The sequence below is a fragment of the Gobio gobio genome (genome assembly GCF_949357685.1).
Source record: "Gobio gobio genome assembly, chromosome: 8".
In the NCBI taxonomy this organism is placed as follows: domain Eukaryota; kingdom Metazoa; phylum Chordata; class Actinopteri; order Cypriniformes; family Gobionidae; genus Gobio; species Gobio gobio.
In genome coordinates, this window is record NC_137114.1 from 8,107,665 (window position 1) to 8,125,960 (window position 18,296).

The 18,296-nt window shown below is 37.5% G+C and overlaps 1 protein-coding gene across 2 annotated transcripts in view; it reads right to left on the reverse strand.

The window, feature by feature from the left end:
* The window catches only part of aadac (arylacetamide deacetylase), a 56,881-nt gene that overhangs the window by 35,330 nt on the left and 3,255 nt on the right, over positions 1 to 18,296 (reverse strand). For both annotated transcript variants that reach the window (XM_079824125.1, XM_079824126.1), the window contains exon 2: positions 926 to 1,154. In XM_079824125.1, the coding sequence (XP_079680251.1) occupies positions 926 to 1,154 (229 nt within the window). The remainder of the gene's footprint in view (positions 1 to 925; positions 1,155 to 18,296) is intronic.

Sequence of the window (18,296 nt, forward strand, 5' to 3'; positions counted from 1 at the left end):
GAAATCTTTCAAGCCGTTTTGAGGACAGTGAAAACAGCAGTATACAGATAAGTAAATTGTGTGAAAAATACTGTGTTTTTTTACACGCGAAACATGAACACGTTATATTGCACACTGTAAACACAATCAAAGCTTCAAAAAAACACGAAAAACGGGACCTTTAAAATATGTTTTAGAACAGCTTATCTAAAGGTTGTGTCATAAGCAGTTTTCAATCTATGAAATACCCCTGATATTGCAATATTGACACACTTTTTAAGTTATACAAATATTCAATAATTAGTTTGTGTTTTTACACATTATAAAAGCAAGACTTCACATTGGTTATCTTAGCAGCATGAAAAACAAAAGTCATCCAAAATGGGAATAAATTGTATACAGAAGAGAGAAAAGAACTTTCTTATCAATGACTTCAGTTCAGCACACTCACAAAAACTTCCGTTCTAATCACTGAAGCTGTCTACACTGCAAAATGAACCACTTACATCATACAGCACTTTGTTGATTATTATTTTAATAGAATTCGTGAGTGCAGAATTCAGTCAGTTAGCGTGCTCTGAAACACACTCTGACATTTTTAGCATACCTTCTTTGATGCAACGAGCAGATCTAAATTTAAATGCTGCAACCCTTTTCATTTATCATCGCATTTCACTTCATTCTCACATCTTGACTTCAGGGGGCATTTTTGTTCATTTTGTTTGAATTTTTGCCCCAAGCCCTTGTTAATTTCTGAACCTGATCTGCACTGATCTCATATAATCCAATTGACAGAAATCTGTTGCAGCAACAGGAGAACTTTAATCCCTGAGTACTTAAATGACATTCCAGTGGTCAGTTTGAATAGAAATACATTTACCTTACTATTAAGATATGAAAGCTAGAACATTCCATTATACAGGAGTGTGTGGTTAATGGTACTTACGGGAGCTGCCAAGACACCATCCTCCTCCATGCAGGTAAATGATGGCTCTTCTTAGCTCTCCTGTTTCTTCCTGCTGGGTAGGCTGATACACAATCACCTCTACCCCATCGAAAATCTCATCTGACACTTGCACCCTCTCATCTGATACAGGTACTACTCGCTCTGCAAAGGTGATGAACATCATAACTCTCCAAAAGTCCAAAAGTCCCACCTGCTCACTAAGTTCTGCCTGTAAACGGGGAAAAAATAAAAATGCATTAAAATGGCAGTGTTTGGGTTATTTTGTGCGAGAGCTTCCACAAAAGAGCTTGTAACATGATGCATGGCTGTATTTTCTCACAGAGGTTAGGAGCAAGTCAGACACATGGTTGATCAGCTGAGATCACCTCACTAATAGCCAGAACACCCTAAATATTTGCTTCAGTGCACAACAGCCCTTTGTTAAGCCACTTAATGTTAAATAATGTTACTCCAGCATGTTCACAGAAGTTTGAGTCAAATCTCTTGTTACTAGTCCAAGTCAAAAGTCATCATGAAATCAAAATTGACAATTTTTTTTAATGGAATCTTGTAGTATTTATTATTAATGGTTTATCCATGCACATCATGTATTTTTATTATATATTTATAATTAATGTGCCCTCATTGTCTTTAACCCTCTCGAGTCGGCGGTCGCGCTGGCGCTTTTTTTCTTATCAGTGCCAAAGAGACTCAAATAACGTTTTTTATCATTCAGGCAAGTGTTATACATCATTATAATCTGTAAAGTTTCCTTTTTTTTTTTAGTACAGTCAAAATGAAAACAAATTGTTGTGCTTTTTGCAGAATAAAGAAATCAAACATGATGCGCGATCAGCCGCCTCTCTGTCAAAGACGTTAATTCAGATAGTCTTCAGAAAATGACCTCTAGCTTAGTGAATACTTGTCTCACAAACATGAGACATATGTCTAAAGAAACGCTGAAATGTCAGGTTTTAAACACTGTAAACCAAATCAAAAACAAATATTCTGTGCTTATGTAATCCGTTTGAAAGCAGAGCGATGTTAGTCGTTCCTGAGTGGCTCATTATACACTAATGCGACCACGCCCACGAAGCGCGCGCTCTATTGAGATCCAAATACTGAGGCTCTGGAGGCGACGCCCACACACAACTCAAACAAACACATCAAGTACTGCATTCCTACTTCAACTACATCGTTTTGAGACGCGTTTAATAATCCTGGAATAATTCTCCATGACAAGCTGTTCATTTCTGAAAGCAACGATCCCCTGCTGTGTGTAAGTAGGCAAAGTTTACTCTGTAAGCATCTGTGAATATTAAATGCAAAAACCTGCGCGAGGACGCACTGAAGCTTTCTTTGTTTAAATTAGCTCAAAATTACTGTCAGATGTGAGTAATTACCTTGACAAACTATACATCGTTTAAAAGATCTAAGACTCAAGCTTCCATTTTTGACCTCTGTTTTATTCTTATATAGTGACCGTAATTTGTTAATATGTGTCAGGAGTTATGAATATGAAAACCTTTGATTGTAATATGAGCGTCAGCTGATCTCATTCATAAAAAACTCCTCTATTCTCGTCATGAAGACTCACAACAAAACAACATCCCTCAGGGCTTTTAGTTCAAAAGTGTGCAGATGAGGAGAAATATTGATAGATTCTCGTATGTCTGTGTCAAATTTCTATACAGAGAAGTGTTATTTATTAAATTGCAGATATAATCATTATGAGCGCCCGATACTCTGATGTAGCAGAGTAGCCCGATACTCGCACATGTAGTCGATATATAGCACGCATGAAGAAGATACCATGTGACATTGACATAAACAGCTTCCAGAAATTGCTATAACATGCAGGCAGACACGTCTGAAGATAATAAACACACAATCGCGACAATATATGGCTTATCTGTGTTATTTAAACCATGTTGGGTGTTTTCATAATAGATTATATTTATAATGCAATGCTATTTGAGCTTTTATAATTATGCAGAATATTGTAAAATTATATATTTTCTGTCTGATTTTTTGATCCAAAGCCAAATGAGATCACATAAGGTTATTTAAAACATTTGACTTGTGATATAAAGAAAGTTTGGAGTAAAAACATGGTTTTAATCTCATTAGCTAATTGTTGTGTTTTAATAAATTGGTGTAATAAATCATAAATTGTTGTGGCAGAGAATATAGATTGTTTTAAGTTATCTGGTCTACCTTTATGAAGCAACTCTGCACTGTGCCCAAGCAGACTTTCTCCTTGGGGACAATAAAGTTAACTAACTTACTAAGCAAAAACTCACTTCATTTTGATTTCCCCCCCAGAAATTTTTACTTATCTAGTAGGGCTGTGCAATTAATCGAATTTCGATTTCGATTTCGATTTTGCCTCCCAACGATCACCAAAATAGTACAATCGAGAAAAAACGATTATTTTGCCTTGCGTTCTGAATGAAACGCGCATGCGCTCATCCGCCCCTCCCGAAGCCACAATCTCTCTCAGATCGGGAGTCTCGTGTGCATATCATCCGCTGGAATTTAAAAACTCTGCGCGAGTAAAGATGGCAGAAGGAGGGCAGTTACAGCAGCGTTTGGTGAGCAAAATAGGCAAAACCAACTCCGTTGTCTGGGAACAGTTTGGCTTCGAGGAATCAGACGACGAGCAAAAACATGTTACGTGCAAGATTTGCTACAAGTAGTGTCTGCAACGCAAGAGAACACCACGAATTTGTTTAACCACTTGAAAATTAAACAGAGTGACCTATGACAATCTAATAAAGAAACAAAAACTGACGAGAGCAGGGGTGCCGTGTAAACGTCCTTTTTCCCCCTCATATTTTTCAAATAATTCTCTCTTTGTAAACTTTGTGCAATGCATGCGAGTGCTGCCATATGTTAGAATATGACCAGTCGTTTTCACCGTCGTCACCCGGGTTTAGTGCCAGAAGACGCGAATGAGAAGCCGCGCGCTGTGAGAAAATGTATCTATCTGATAATGTATCATCCGAGAGCGCGCACACGTCTCTCAGCGCGCAAATATTGAGTTCTCTTTCAAGTCTTGCTCTTGAACGGACAAACTCACACAAAACGTATGTCAACATGTCCATCTTGATGAGTATCCTAGCAGACATAGTCTGTATATGCCTTAAGTGAACTTTATACAGTCGAGAAAGACGACGCATATCCGATCCGGATTGAATAGCTTTTGTAAGTTTAATAGGATTAATCTTTTATTTATGCTCTCAAATATGCAATGTTATTTTACATTTGAGACATTTCTGTACCTGAAAACTAATGTTAGACGTACCTGAAAAGCATATCTAGCCGAACCATATTGTTTATCTTATTTATTTGTGATTATCATTTTTACGTGAATACTTTTATACTTTGATTTGAATATATGTTATATTATTTATTTTAATAGTTCAAAAAGTACAACAAATGTTACAATTTCAATTGAATTGTTGAAAGGTGTATTTTTAATAAATACAACACATTCCCAAAGTCATGTGAAATAATCGTGTTACATAATCGTGATTTCAATATTGACCAAAATAATCGTGATTATGATTTTTTCCATAATCGAGCAGCCCTATTATCTAGTAAATTAATCTTGATTTAAGAATTTTAAATATTTGGACTGAAAACAAGAAAAAATACCAAATAAGAAGAAATGTTTTGCAGTGCAGTCAAATCTTTTGATCATTTAAAATATAATAGGCCTTTGTTGACTACATTCCAAATAAAATAAACGACAAAAAAAATGTTGCTCTCTCACATAGGCCTACCAGATGCGTATTCATTAAGCAGATGATTATGTTATTTTGTTATCTCAGGTGTTCTCATCATTATTCAAGAGCTATCACGCCTCCTCGCATATTGGCTTTGCGAAGAGAAACTGTCTTACAAATTGTAAATTAATATATCGTTTTGTCACAAGCCCGGGCTCGAACTCGGGTCTCTGGTGTGGTGAGTGAGAGATCTACCACTTACGCCCGTTTCACACGTACTCTGTTTGCAGTGCGTATTTTTTTCCGTACCCATGTTAACGGATTACAGCTTTCACACTGCATGCGGATGCTGTCCGTCAGTCCGTTCCAGTCTGCAGCAGTCCGGCGACCGTACCAAATCTATTTTTTGCTGTGCTGCACTGCTGAATTAAAGTGACAGCACATTGTTCACATTAAAATAAACATGTACTGACGCGAAAATCTAGTAATTTTACCACAGATGCATATCATTTAAAATATACTATGTTTCAAAGTCAACACATGGCTTTTTTTTCAGGTAAAGCAAGGAAGCGACACCTTACCTGGCATTTAGGTAAACAATTTGAAATAATGGATAGCACTCGTACGTTCTTGGAGGTGGAAATACAAAGGTCTTTATGACCTGCTATTAAAAGGGTTTAAAAACGAAAGAAAAGACGAGAGTCGGCTGTTTTTGTATAGCCTATTGAAAGTTTCTAATTTTAAATGTTTATAGGCTATAACGTTTAAATGTTTTGCCACTTGTGTGAGTTAAATCTAAAGTAGGCTACTAGGCTATATAAATATAAAGTAATGAATTGAATACAGGGCTCCAGAGTGCGACTAAATGGTCGCATTTTGCGACTAAAATTTGAGAGTGTGCGACTGAATTTTACATCCAGTCGCACATGTGCGACCAGTAAATTTGCCTGCTGTCGGTACTGGATAAATTAAGAAAATACACTTACTAATTATAATTGATAGACGTTATGTCTGGCAAATTCTATCTTTGCCAGCCGTTTCTATATGAGATAATATTAAATAATTTGTCCGTGATGCATTTTTGCCATTCGCAATCCAGAAGAGAGAGAGAGAGAAAGCGAGCGAGCTCTCACGTGGAGCTGCAGCGAACACAACACCACAGTCAGCTTAATGAGTGAGGATGGCCAAGAGAACTACACAGAAGTTTAGTCTACTTAAACTTTAGGGATGTGCTGTGATATTAATCTAATTTTATTTTCGATTTTGGCTTCCAAGAATTATAAAAAGATGATATGAGGTAAAACTATTCCTATAGCCGTGTTCGTCGAGCTCATCCTTCCCTTCACAGCTGCGCTGTCATTTCTCCCTAAACCTAAACTAAACGTCAGATTCAGTGATTGTTGTAAACTGCAGTCTCTACTGTTGCTAAACTGCGGGATGTGTGTGATAATAAAGAGCTATTAAATGCACAATAATCCGCGCAAGAGACGCTGTTTCCAACTTCAAGGCGGCTTATGTGTGTGTGCTGCGAAATGGACCGACTTGCAGTTAATATTTTAGGCTTCGTGTGCGCGTCTAAACCATCAAATAACAACAAATAGCCGGTGTCAAATTGACCGGATTGGAGAGTAGTTATTTTAACAGTTTATATCTTAAATGGGCGTAAATAGTTTGGAGAAATAGGAGAATATGATATTATTAGTTCTACATTCGATCGGTCTTAAAGGGGCAGCGTCTAATAAACCTGCTGACGATTGAGCCATTAATTCGAATCGAACAAAAGGCAAATAGAAAATATTCACATCTCTTGAATTAATAACTTTAGCTTTTATAAGCATTAATCTATCAATTTATACAGTGAAAACTATGCAGTGTTATTTTACATTTCATTACTTTATTAGATTTCTTTGTAGGTTTGTTCTTTACTGTAATATTAATGTTAGTAGACCTTCCGAATGCCTGCACACTGGTCCATTTACAAATAGATGTTTTATATTTTTGTTCAAACTTTGCGGTTTCTTTTGCTATATATATTTTACTTTTCAGATTATAAAGCCATGTTAATTATGTTCTTAATTATGTTTTTTTTTTTTATATATTAAAAAAAAAAAAGTATAATAAAAAGAATCGGTAAGAATACTGTTAAAGTACCGGATCAATAAGCAGTATCGGTAAGAGTAGTAAAACCATTAAAACCTTAACGATACCGATCCCTATTAGTAATACAGTGGAAATTAGTAGATTTGGTTAGCATGTTGATTTATGGTGTGCGCCCCTAAAATTTCTGGTTGTGCCCCTAAAATTTTCAGTTGGGGGCCACTGTGCTCCAAGTGAAAAAAGTTAGTCTGGAGCCCTGGAATAAAACGTTGTTTAAATGTACTACGTTAAAACGTGACATCTATGAAAGTGTAAAGAATTGAGAATTGCAATGACAAGCCATGTTCAGTAACAACTTTTGGATTTGAAATAAAAAAAAAAAAGAATAAATGCTGTGTTTGTGCTATACAACCGAATGTGATCAGTTGATCACAAAACCAGAGAACACCAATAACTAAGAACACCTTACTTGAGACCGATTGGAAGGACTCAGCGGGGAGACAGCAGGACACGCTTAGCCACGCTTAGCCAAAAACTGAGTGAGGAACAAGTGAAAAAACACAGCTAAATACTCAAGGGGAAACAAGGCACAGGTGACCTGGATAACGTTAACAAGGACACACGAGGAAGAACTAAGGCAGAGGGGAACACAGGGGACCACTAGAGGCCCGGAGACAAACAACAAGAGGCAGGATGCTGACATTGTTTTATGTGAATGAGTAGGCTCAATGATTCTCACATCAGTTTAAAGAAAAAACTCTATGCAAATACACTCATGAGTCAAAAGTCTTGTGGACACATATCTATTGTGTGTTTTGAGGCCTTAATTTTAAAACAATTTAGAAGCAACTGAAAAAAACACAAATGTCAGAGCATGTCAAAACTTCTAAAGGGCCCCAAAAGAGCTCAGACTCCAGAGAGTTAAACAAAATAACTTCCCTTTTCTTGTGCAGCGACCCTTCTCTGATTATGTGTTTACTGGCCTGAGTAAAATCTAAGCATTTATTAGCCAATGGCTAATGATAGATATTATTAGGTCGCCAAGAGTGAAGATTTACTCGCAAATGAGAATGAGAGGAGGAGCGCTGAAGTAAAACCCTGCCCTCTATTCAATATTCCATGTCACTTGGAAATACGTCACAGCACTGTGATGAAAACTCACTTCCTACCTCCGGTTCATACCATGACCTTCACTGGAACTACAAAGATCTCACATGCTCAATCTCTAGAACTACAATACCCATAATGCATTAAATTGCTCCTGTCAAGTTCAGTACTTAGTTGGAAAGTCGAAATCATGACGTCAGGTGAAATCAAATAACTTTGGTCAGAGCAAGATTGCGATGTACCTAAAAATACAGCAAGTTTTTTTTAACTCTACTTCTGCAAAATTATGAATTATTAGGTTGTATTGCTTTTTTATGTTTAATTCAGTTTATGAAGGTGTTGTAAACTGATTCTATAATACAATTCTAATTCATAACTGTTCAAGACTATCGTACTTTGGTAAATGAAACTTAGCTAGTTTTATTGCATGTGAAAAAACAATGCTGGATTTGTTAATTTTGTCCAACATGTTTTCTCACGTTATAACACACCTGCAACTTAGAAACACTGGGCTCAAAAAACTCCTGAATTTCCACATATATATGTCTTCAACTTTAAAATATATTTATCCGACATGACTTAATGTGCTCAAACATGTCAGCATCATGTTAAAACATTCATATTTGTCCCCCTGTGGTGAAAATCTAGTTTTTAATGTTGTTCATATCAGTGTTAATTTTGACAGCAAATGTTGATTTAATTTTTTTCATAGTCTTTTGACTAAAATGTAATTTAATTTTAGTCATATTTTAGTCACCTGAATTGTTTTTAGTTTTAGTCGACTTAAATCCAATGAGTTTAGTTCAATTGTAATGCATTAATTGAGCATTTAAGCCTTACATAACCGACTGTTACCTGAATACATGTCAAAACTGACATTGACATAATTGTGATTTTGACCATTCAAGCGCAAAAATACACGAAAGATCTCAATTCACTTTTTTGTTTGTTTTTTAAAAACATCTATATAGTTGTTATAATGTTGTATTTCTGTTTTAGTTAGTATATCAGGTTAAGCTAAAGCTTTAAATACGTTTGTTTATTTTTTTTATTTCAGTTAACATTTATTTAATTTCAAGTAATGAATATGTTTTAAGGGTTTTAGTGAACTATTATAACCCTGATACTTTATTGAATAACATGTGTCAAATACTGTTCCTAGTCTTTCCTCCTGACTATGAATTAAATGGGAATGAATTTATAATACAGTTTATTGTGTAACCAAAAACGTTTATAATACGCATGAATTATAAAACAAGCTTAAAATACACATTGACTCTTATTTTGAAATGTATTACTATTGCAGTTGCAGCTGCTCATTCAAGTTCAGATGAGAGAGATAAAATATGCATTGTTACAACCGTCTTAAACATACTAATTTATATTAATATATGTAAACATTGTAAAGTAAACATTGTAAAGTAAACAACAGTTCATAAACAATTACCATTATAAATGTGCGGGTGCGTTATGGGATCAGATTCCCGCCTAATATATTGTGGTCACGCATCAAAAAATAATACGCATGAATAAACATTTTAAAACACATGTGAAAATATAACGCACAAAACTGAAAAATCAATGCAAAGTTAACCAGAATCACAAACAACGTGGTCACGGAAATAAAAATAATAAACGTGAATCAAACATTTAAACTAGTTTAAAATTATACTGCTCAAAACTGAATCATGAATCTCTTTTCTCCTTTGTTCTCGTTTCCACATTCTGCGCTTGCGTTTCAAAATGTTGCCGTTTGAGTTTCATGTAAATCAGGGCGGGTCTTAGCATCGCCATTGGTCCACTAGTTCTAGATTGACAGCTCATCCTCTAGCCAATCAATCGAAGAGGGAAGTTGATGTCACTCCAATGCGACTCATGCCGCAGTTCAGCCAGCCGCTGTTGAGCTACGAGTATAACGCGTTCTATATCACTATATCTGCAAGGTAATTCATTATTGTATTGTTATGAATATAATCTTAGGAATCTACTCTTTTGTATGATAGACATTTTAGGAGGGTTTCTCACAATTAAAGCAGTCAAATGAACGTGATCACGACTGGGCGCTCACGGACGCGGGAATCTGATCCCGTAGTGCGTTTCCCGTACAACGGCGTAACTCACTGCTTAACTACCATAGTACGATGCATCGTTGAAGAAATCAACTAGCTACTGACCACTGTGTCCCGCAAATCGTACTGTCGCAAATCTGTTGTCCAACCACGTTGGTTAAAGATGTCACGCAGGTGGTGAAGTAATAGCTTCTTTTAATGAATCCCTTTAAGTTTGAATTAAAGGTCCCATGGCATGAAATTTTCATTTTATGAGGTTTTTCAACATTAATAGGAGTTCCCCTAGCCTGAATATTGTCCCCAAGTGGATAGAAATGTTGATCGGTGTAAACCGAGTTCTGGCTGTCTTTCTCTGCCTTTGAGAAAATGACAGGCCAGACGAGCCAATCCTGAAGTCTCCTGGTTTGACGTCCAAGCAGGAACGGTTTCCTCCCTTTCCTCCGCCCAGAGAATCTGGCACGCCCATGCAAACGCTTGAGAGATCATTGCTTGTGAACGAGTGAAGGCTGGCAGTTTCTCAGTGTTTGGATGTACAAATGAAAACAGAAGTCTTTTTTCAGTTTCTTCTGATCTGTGATCAGTGATTTCTGATGTGTAGCTAATTATTTATAATTCGTGCACACGCAGCGGCTTCTCTCTCTCCCGGTGTTTTCGTTCTTGTGAGTCAGTGTTTTTGTACGTCCTCGTCGCGTCTATCTGTTCTACCATGTGCATACAGTCGTTTCTGCTCAACATCAGCAGAGTAACATCTTTAGAGATAAACCTCACACACGCCGAAGCTCGGGCTGAACTGACCGGTCGGCCTTCAACATCCCCAACCCCCAGTACTGCATCTGGCCCACAGCGGAGGCACCAAACGCGGCGCGAGATTAAGCAGACGGGGGGTAAGCGTGAGGGTATCCGGCTAGGCTAGCCAGCTTTCCCCACAATAAACTGGATTACATTCGATTACTGCTGTTGTGTCTTTATTTGCGCTGTGTACTCAATGCGCGTCACAGACGCTTTTCATATGATAGGAACATATCTAAAAATAATGTTATTATCAACACTTACTCTTAACTCTTTCATCTCGACAGCTGTAATGGTACTTTGCATGTGTTACAAAGTTGGTAATAATGATGAAGACGGACTCGGTGTGACTGGGACTCGTGTTTATTCAGAACTCTCAGATACAAACACAATAAACTCAGTAGTTACTATAAATAACTCTGTTAGCAATCGCTGAGCTCTGTCTCTGGTACATTAGTGATGTCCGGTTCGCGAACAATCTTTCTTTTGAACCGGTTCTTTTTAGTGAACCGAATCAGTTCACCAAATCGGACTGAATCGTTCTAAACGGTTCGCGTCTCGAGTCAGCGCTGATCCATAATTTACTAAAGTTACTAACTTTCTGACATGAGTGACAGCCCCTCCGACTAAAAATAGACTAACCTGAAGTATATGCTGTAACTACAACAGTTCACTGAACTGAGACTGACAGAACTGATGTGAAGTGAACTCAGGTCCATCCGTCTCTCTGGCAGCAGCTCGTGCCTCGTAGACCTCGTTAAACCACGCCCCCTCTGCTCATTTCAAATGCAAAGATGTCAGCCAATCACAACTGTGGGCGTTTTTACTGAAGTCTCACCACAGACACGCCTCTTGAAACAGGGCATTCAGCCACAGGGCAAACAGCAGTATAGAAAAAATGCCTTTTATTTCTAAATTATGACATTTTATGATGTAAAAATCATACTAACAATATAAGTACACCACAGGAAACATTATAAAATAATTAAAAAATGCCATGCCATGGGACCTTTAATGCTAGATTTTATTTCCAGATTCAATCATTGGCTCGTCCTTACATACTAGAGCACGTCTTTAAAAACAGTGCTTTAAATCTCTTGACAAGCTAAAAGACGTAAATGACATTTGTATGTATTCTAAATTAAAGATATAGATTGTACTGAATGTCAGCTTGCTTATATTGCTCAAGATAAGGATTTATTAAGTCCACATCGTTCTAACCACAGGTCGAGAGCTGTCGATCCAACCACACAACTTTGCGATGCTGTTTGTGAATGTTCGTTGGAACCAATATGCTGATAAGGACGAAACTTGCGACCATAGTTGGCTAACGCTGCTTTCGGGAAACGCACCCCAGAAGTGCTGTCGCGTGAGTCTGTAGAAGTGCAACAGCGCCATGTTTTCCAGCGGTTAGATCAGCACGTCACAATTCAAATGTGCGCATTCTGACTGTTCTGACTGGATCTCTTCCCTAATCGTCCCTCCCTAACATTTTCTTTTCATTTAAAAAAATGATGTTGTTGGAGAGAGCAGAGAGAGACTAGCGCTCTGTAGAGAAGTTTGTCTGTTTAGGGCTACTGTAGAAACATGACGGAGCAAAATGGAGACTTCACAGTAAAGGGACCCGCGGTGTGTGTAGATAGAAACGGCTCATTCTTAGGTAATAAAAACATAACGGTTCATTATGTAAGGTCTTTATACACCACTGAAAATGTGTATTATATTGCATTTCTGTCAATAGATCCACATAAATACTACAAACTACACTTTTAAATTAAATCTTTTAAAAGTAAATCTTGTTAACAAGACGTTGCAACTGATGTCCATATTTTTATAAGTAAAAAATTAACTAATAAAAGTTAATAAGATGTACTATGTAGATTTCAAAACAACTGTAACTTGTAAAAGTCAAACTGATAGTAAGTTTCCATTCACTTTTTCCACTGTTTTGTTATTGACAAAGTGAATATGCGTTAAATAAAAGATTGCTCAATCTGCTGTCTCCAGCCTGTTTCCATCCAATGGGCCTTTTACCGATAAAATGTTGTGCATAATGACCTCATCCCTAAAAAAATGCATTGTTGCATAAGCTATGTTGTGTCGCTAAAAAAAATCTGGCCTTGAGTTGTTTCCGTACATAATTTCGTGTATATAGCAAATTATATTATATCTTTCGCATCCCAGATATTTGTAAAATGCAGAGATGAGAAGATTGAAATTCTCTTCTTACTACTTCAAATACTGCTTACTATTTTCAGAATAATTAAATTTATCGGGGTTCAAGCAGTTTAAGGCCTTTAAGCACATATGCATAAAAAGATATTATGTTTTATTTAGCAAGCATGTAACCACTTCGAAAACCATAGTATCTTATAAAAGATCATATAAGAGATTCAAAGGGTACAGCCAACAGAACTGGGAGCAAGGAGGATTGGGAGGTCAATTGCACATTAAGAATTTAAGTAACAAAAATTAATAGGAAAAATAAAAGAATGTTGTATGTTACATTAAAATAAGTGAACGTAAATATGATGAATACGGTGGCTAATGGTTCTCAGCAAAGTATTGGAAACAATAGTTTGTGAGCAAATGTAAGTTTTTAATAATTTTCAGCATGCACATTGAGAGGGACACTCAACACGAACAGCATTAACACCGATGACAGACGATTGCTTAGCACAGATTGAGGAAAATAAATTAGGAGCAGTATTGTTAGATTTTATTTTACAATTACTTTTCATACTGTACATTGGTTTAAAAGTGATCTGTTTAATAGGGGACATTATGTATTTTATATTAGAAGTTTTTCAGATGTGAAAGAGTTGCAATGTGGTGTTCCTCAAGGAAGTTGTTCAGGACCATTACTATTGTCTATTTTACCAATAAACTTTCTCTTGTTTTAAAGTGAGCACGGACAGTCATGTATGCCGATTAAACAAAATTATATTTAACTGCAACATCAATTAAGCAGTCGTCTACTGCTTAGATGAGGAATTACAATTGGTCAAAGTAGGTACAGAATAATAAGTTGGTTGTAAACTTGACAAAAACCAAAAGCATTTTGGTGATCCATAAATCGGAGTAATATCTGAAATGTCACTCACCAAAGCCAGATATACTATTATAATAACTATTTCACATTAATAATTAAAGGTAATTGAAGATTGTCTCTCTGCTTTGTTTTATAAGAAATCATTTGTCGAGAGTTCCTAATGTCCTGTAATGTCAACCTTTACATCGTAGTACTAGTCATAATTTCAACACCAGGCATGCATCAAAGGGATGTTTTTTACTTCTTGAAAACTACGAAAACTACTGTAAAACATCGTACTGTAACATATAGAGGAATGGAAATATGGAATGATTTACCATTGCATATTACATATTTGAAGTATTTGAAGTAAATTAAAAATAAAAAAAGTGGTAAAAAATCTTTAAAGGAACATTTAGGGTGCTTTCACACTAGCAGTTTTGGTGCGCACCCGGGTTCGATTGACGTCAGTGTTCGGTACGTTTGGATGATGTGAACACGGTCTTCCGAACTCAGGTGCGCACCCGCGAACCGTACCAGAGTCCGCTTAAAAAGGGTGGTCTGGGGTACGGTTCATGTGAACTCCGGTACGGTTCGCTGCTGATGTGAATGCAATCGTACTAAAGCGCGGAAGTGAACCGCTATTAATGACGTATGATTTGATAAAAATGTGTGTTTGTGTGTGTTTCACTCATTTTCCTGACGACCGTGACTGACATACTGCAAGCAGAGAGCTGTAAATCTCATTTCTGCTCGTCTTCAGCATTCTTTAGAGCATTGCAGTACATTTGCGGCATATCAACGCAAGTGCCATTACGTACTGAAGCTTTAGAAACAAAACCAATGGTTAAGAAACAAAAATATAAAAGTGAGGTGAGCCACGCTATGCATTTTGCCGCCTTCACGCTCGCTGTCGTTACTAAGCAACAGGGTAAACAGCTGCTGCTTTAATGACGCAAACGCACCCCGGTTCGGAACCAAATAATATAATATGAACACAGTCCAGCGGGGGCACGGGGGAGGGGGGAGCAATCGAACTCGGGTTCGGTCATGGCAATCGAACCAAGTGTGAAAGCACCCTTAATGGCACGATAGTAAATTGTTGATTTTGATATTTGAAATTAATTTGGGGTTTGTATGTTTCATTTACTTTTTATTGTTATGGATTCATGTATTTTTACTTGTTGGGACCTCAGGAAGAGTAGCCACTGTCTAGGTATTGGCTAATGGGGATCCAAATAAATAAATAAATAAACTTAGATCATAGATGAAAAAAGGCCATTTACTAAGGAATCATTTTTTTAAATAAAAATGTTTAAAATATTGGCAGTTATAGCACCACGTCTTGCCCAATCTCCACCACTTTGTTAGGTGTCCTCAGAGTGTGTCCATACATATGTGTGTCAAATTTGTAAAAAAATATCTCAATTAATTTTTAGGTTATAGACCAGGGGTGTCCAAAGTCGGCCCCCGAGGGCCACTGTCCTGCAGAGTCTAGATCCAAGTTGCCTCAACACCCCTGTCTGAAAGTTTCTAGTATTCCTAATAAGACCTTGATTAGCTGGTACAGGTGTGTTGATTTGGGGTTGGAGCTAAACTCTGCAGGACAGTGGCCCTCCAGGAGCAGGATCGGACACACCGTTATAGACACAGTATATTTATGAGAGTACAGAAATGATTAATGGGCAACATTGATTGGATTTTACTTCCTATCATAGTTTTGACATTTGGACATTATTGTTTAGCTATTGACCTGTGTTGTCAAATTTCTTGTGGTTGTTTTGTCTCATGTGAGATGGTGGTCCAGTGGGTTAAACCATGGAACTGATACGCAGGAACTGATACGCTGATACGCAGAAGGTTGCTGGTTCAATCCCAGCGGTCACCACCAGTGTGTCCTTGAGCAAGGCACTTTACTCCATGTTGCTCCAGGGGGATTGTCCCTGTAATTAGTGCACTGTAAGTTGCTTTGGATAAAAGCGTCTGCCAAATGCGTAAATGTAAATGTCTCGATCAGATCGAAGTTTTGTAAGCACTAATTACACTTTTACACAAACCATAAGGCAAAACTTTATGGACTCTGCAAGGATTCAGGAGTCTAAGGAGGCGACTTTAGTGAAAAATACTGGCTTGAAACTTCTTAGGCTCCTTCAAGGCATTGTGCCGATGATGCAAATTGTGTTTTTTGAGATACACCTATGTTCTCATAGACTATCATGGCACTCTGGACAAAGACACTGCATGCCACTTATTATCAGACTAATGGTTGGGTGTGGTTATAGACATTTTCATGACATTTTTTCAGCTTACAGCGCCACCAAGTGGACAATCGTCGCAATTTTTGTCATGTGACCGACATTTCAGAGTTTAGCGAAAATATCTTGTTCTGTTCACAAGTTATAGTCATTTTAGTAAAAGTGGCCCCCGACACGAACATTTTGATTCCCCTTAGCGACCATGAATTGAAAAATCAATTTTTTTTTCATAATTATTGATAGTCTCTCTCCAAAGAACATTTCTACTGTGGTTTGGTTCCGATTAGGGGAAAAACGTGGGACTAGTTCGCAAAAGTAGGTTTTTCAAAAAAAAACAAATTTCTCGAAATTGGCGCCTGAAGGGCGAGCCAATCCGAGGCATGCATTTTGTCCGTCTTGAGCCAAGGATTCCAACGACATAAGACACTTGAGCCCAAGCCATGGGTGACACTAGGCCAGGCATGGGCAATTCCAGTCCTCGAGGGCCACTGTCCTGCAGAGTTTAGCTCCAACCCTAATCAAACACACCTGAACCAGCTAATCAGTGTCTCGTGGATTACTAGAAGGCCACAGGCAGGTGAGTTTTATCAGGGTTGGAGCTAAACTCTGCAGGACAGTGGCCCTCGAGGACTGGAATTGCCCACCCCTGCACTAGGCCCTTTTTAGGGGGGCTTCAGCCCCCCCTAAACTACTGCCCAGCCCCCCTAAAAAATGTGTGATTAAACTTTATAACATATGAAACTTGCGGGAGGCTTCGCCTTCGTACCGTCTTTTAATCAGCGTGTTCTTCAATCCACAGCAGCGGCGAATAGAGCGCACGTCAGAAGCAGAGGTGTGTGTGTTGATCTGAGCCTCATTGGTCTGTCATCGCTTGTCAATGTCAAAATATTTGAGAAAACCAATCAAATCAGAGTAGGCGGGCTTTATGTTCACAGAAGCTGCTGAGGCTGAGCGTGAATTTTAGCAGCGCGACTCGACGTCAAGTGCGAGATATGAAGCTAAACTAAACATTTCATATTTGACAGCTGCTTCTGTAAGTCAGAAATTTTAAACAAATGACAAAAATATTCAGGCAAATTAATAAACTTTTGTCTAATTTTGCCCTTTTGAATTGAAATAGGCCTATGTAATGTCATTTATAATATAATTAACAAACAAGAAATATTAACAAAGCTGTTTTCTTCAGATTATAGGCATAAGATTAATAGTAATGAATGTTTGCATATTGTAAATTAATATAATTCCATTTGTAGCCTGTATTGGGCATACGATTAGTAATGAATGTGTGCATATTGTGAATTAATTTAATACATTTAAATTAACATGTCTACAAAAATTATTCATAAAAAATATAAATATCAGTTAAACATATGTTTTACTGTCTTCGCTGACTAAAATGGAAAAAACTTAATCAGTCATATCTGCCCACTGACATGGTTTTCAAGCTATTGTTCAGAACATCTTAAAATGCACATATGTAGATTTTTTTAAGGTCTATGTTATAAACATGTAATCATACATTGTATGATTAAGGGATGTACAATATGGTCATGCAGAATAAGGCATTAATATTTGCTTTATAAGTAATAATAAACAGCCAATATCCTAATATACATACTAATAAGCTACTAGTTAATAGTGAGAATTGGACCCTAAACTAAAGTGTTACCATACCCTCACTGGGGGCTGAGCCCCCCTAAAATGAATATCCTAGAAACGCCCCTGGCCCAAGCCTTACATAGCCATTTCGTACTTTTGCTCGCTGTAGCGACCGTCAGGCCGGTCGGGGCGTGTCTCGGTGATGCTGGTAGTCGTTGTGGTAATCCGGACCGAATCAGAATGCAGATTCCGGTGCCACTTAAATTAAAACGTGCTTTCGTGCTTTGGCTGGCAGAGACAGACGCGCTCGTCACATATCACAACTATTCAGTGTTTTCACCACATCATTTTTATTTTAGGTTTCAGACATTTAAATGCACATATGCGTGATGTAAATCCGACAGATCTGATTCTCTTAGGCGCAAACTAACATGACGCCCATCCCGCATTATAGATCAACTAACACACACTCACTCACACATATCTGAAAATCAGAATATCAGATAGTTTGTGACATAGTTAACAATTTTGTGAATATTTTGAATAAAAAACAGAAAACAAAATAAAATCGATACAGCTGTCATAGCACTATTGCGGCTGCTGTGTGTCATGTGAGAAGCATGACGTGTCGCCATGAAAACAATAAGGCGATACGTTCTAAAATATTTAGCCAGAGAATATGGTCATATTTCA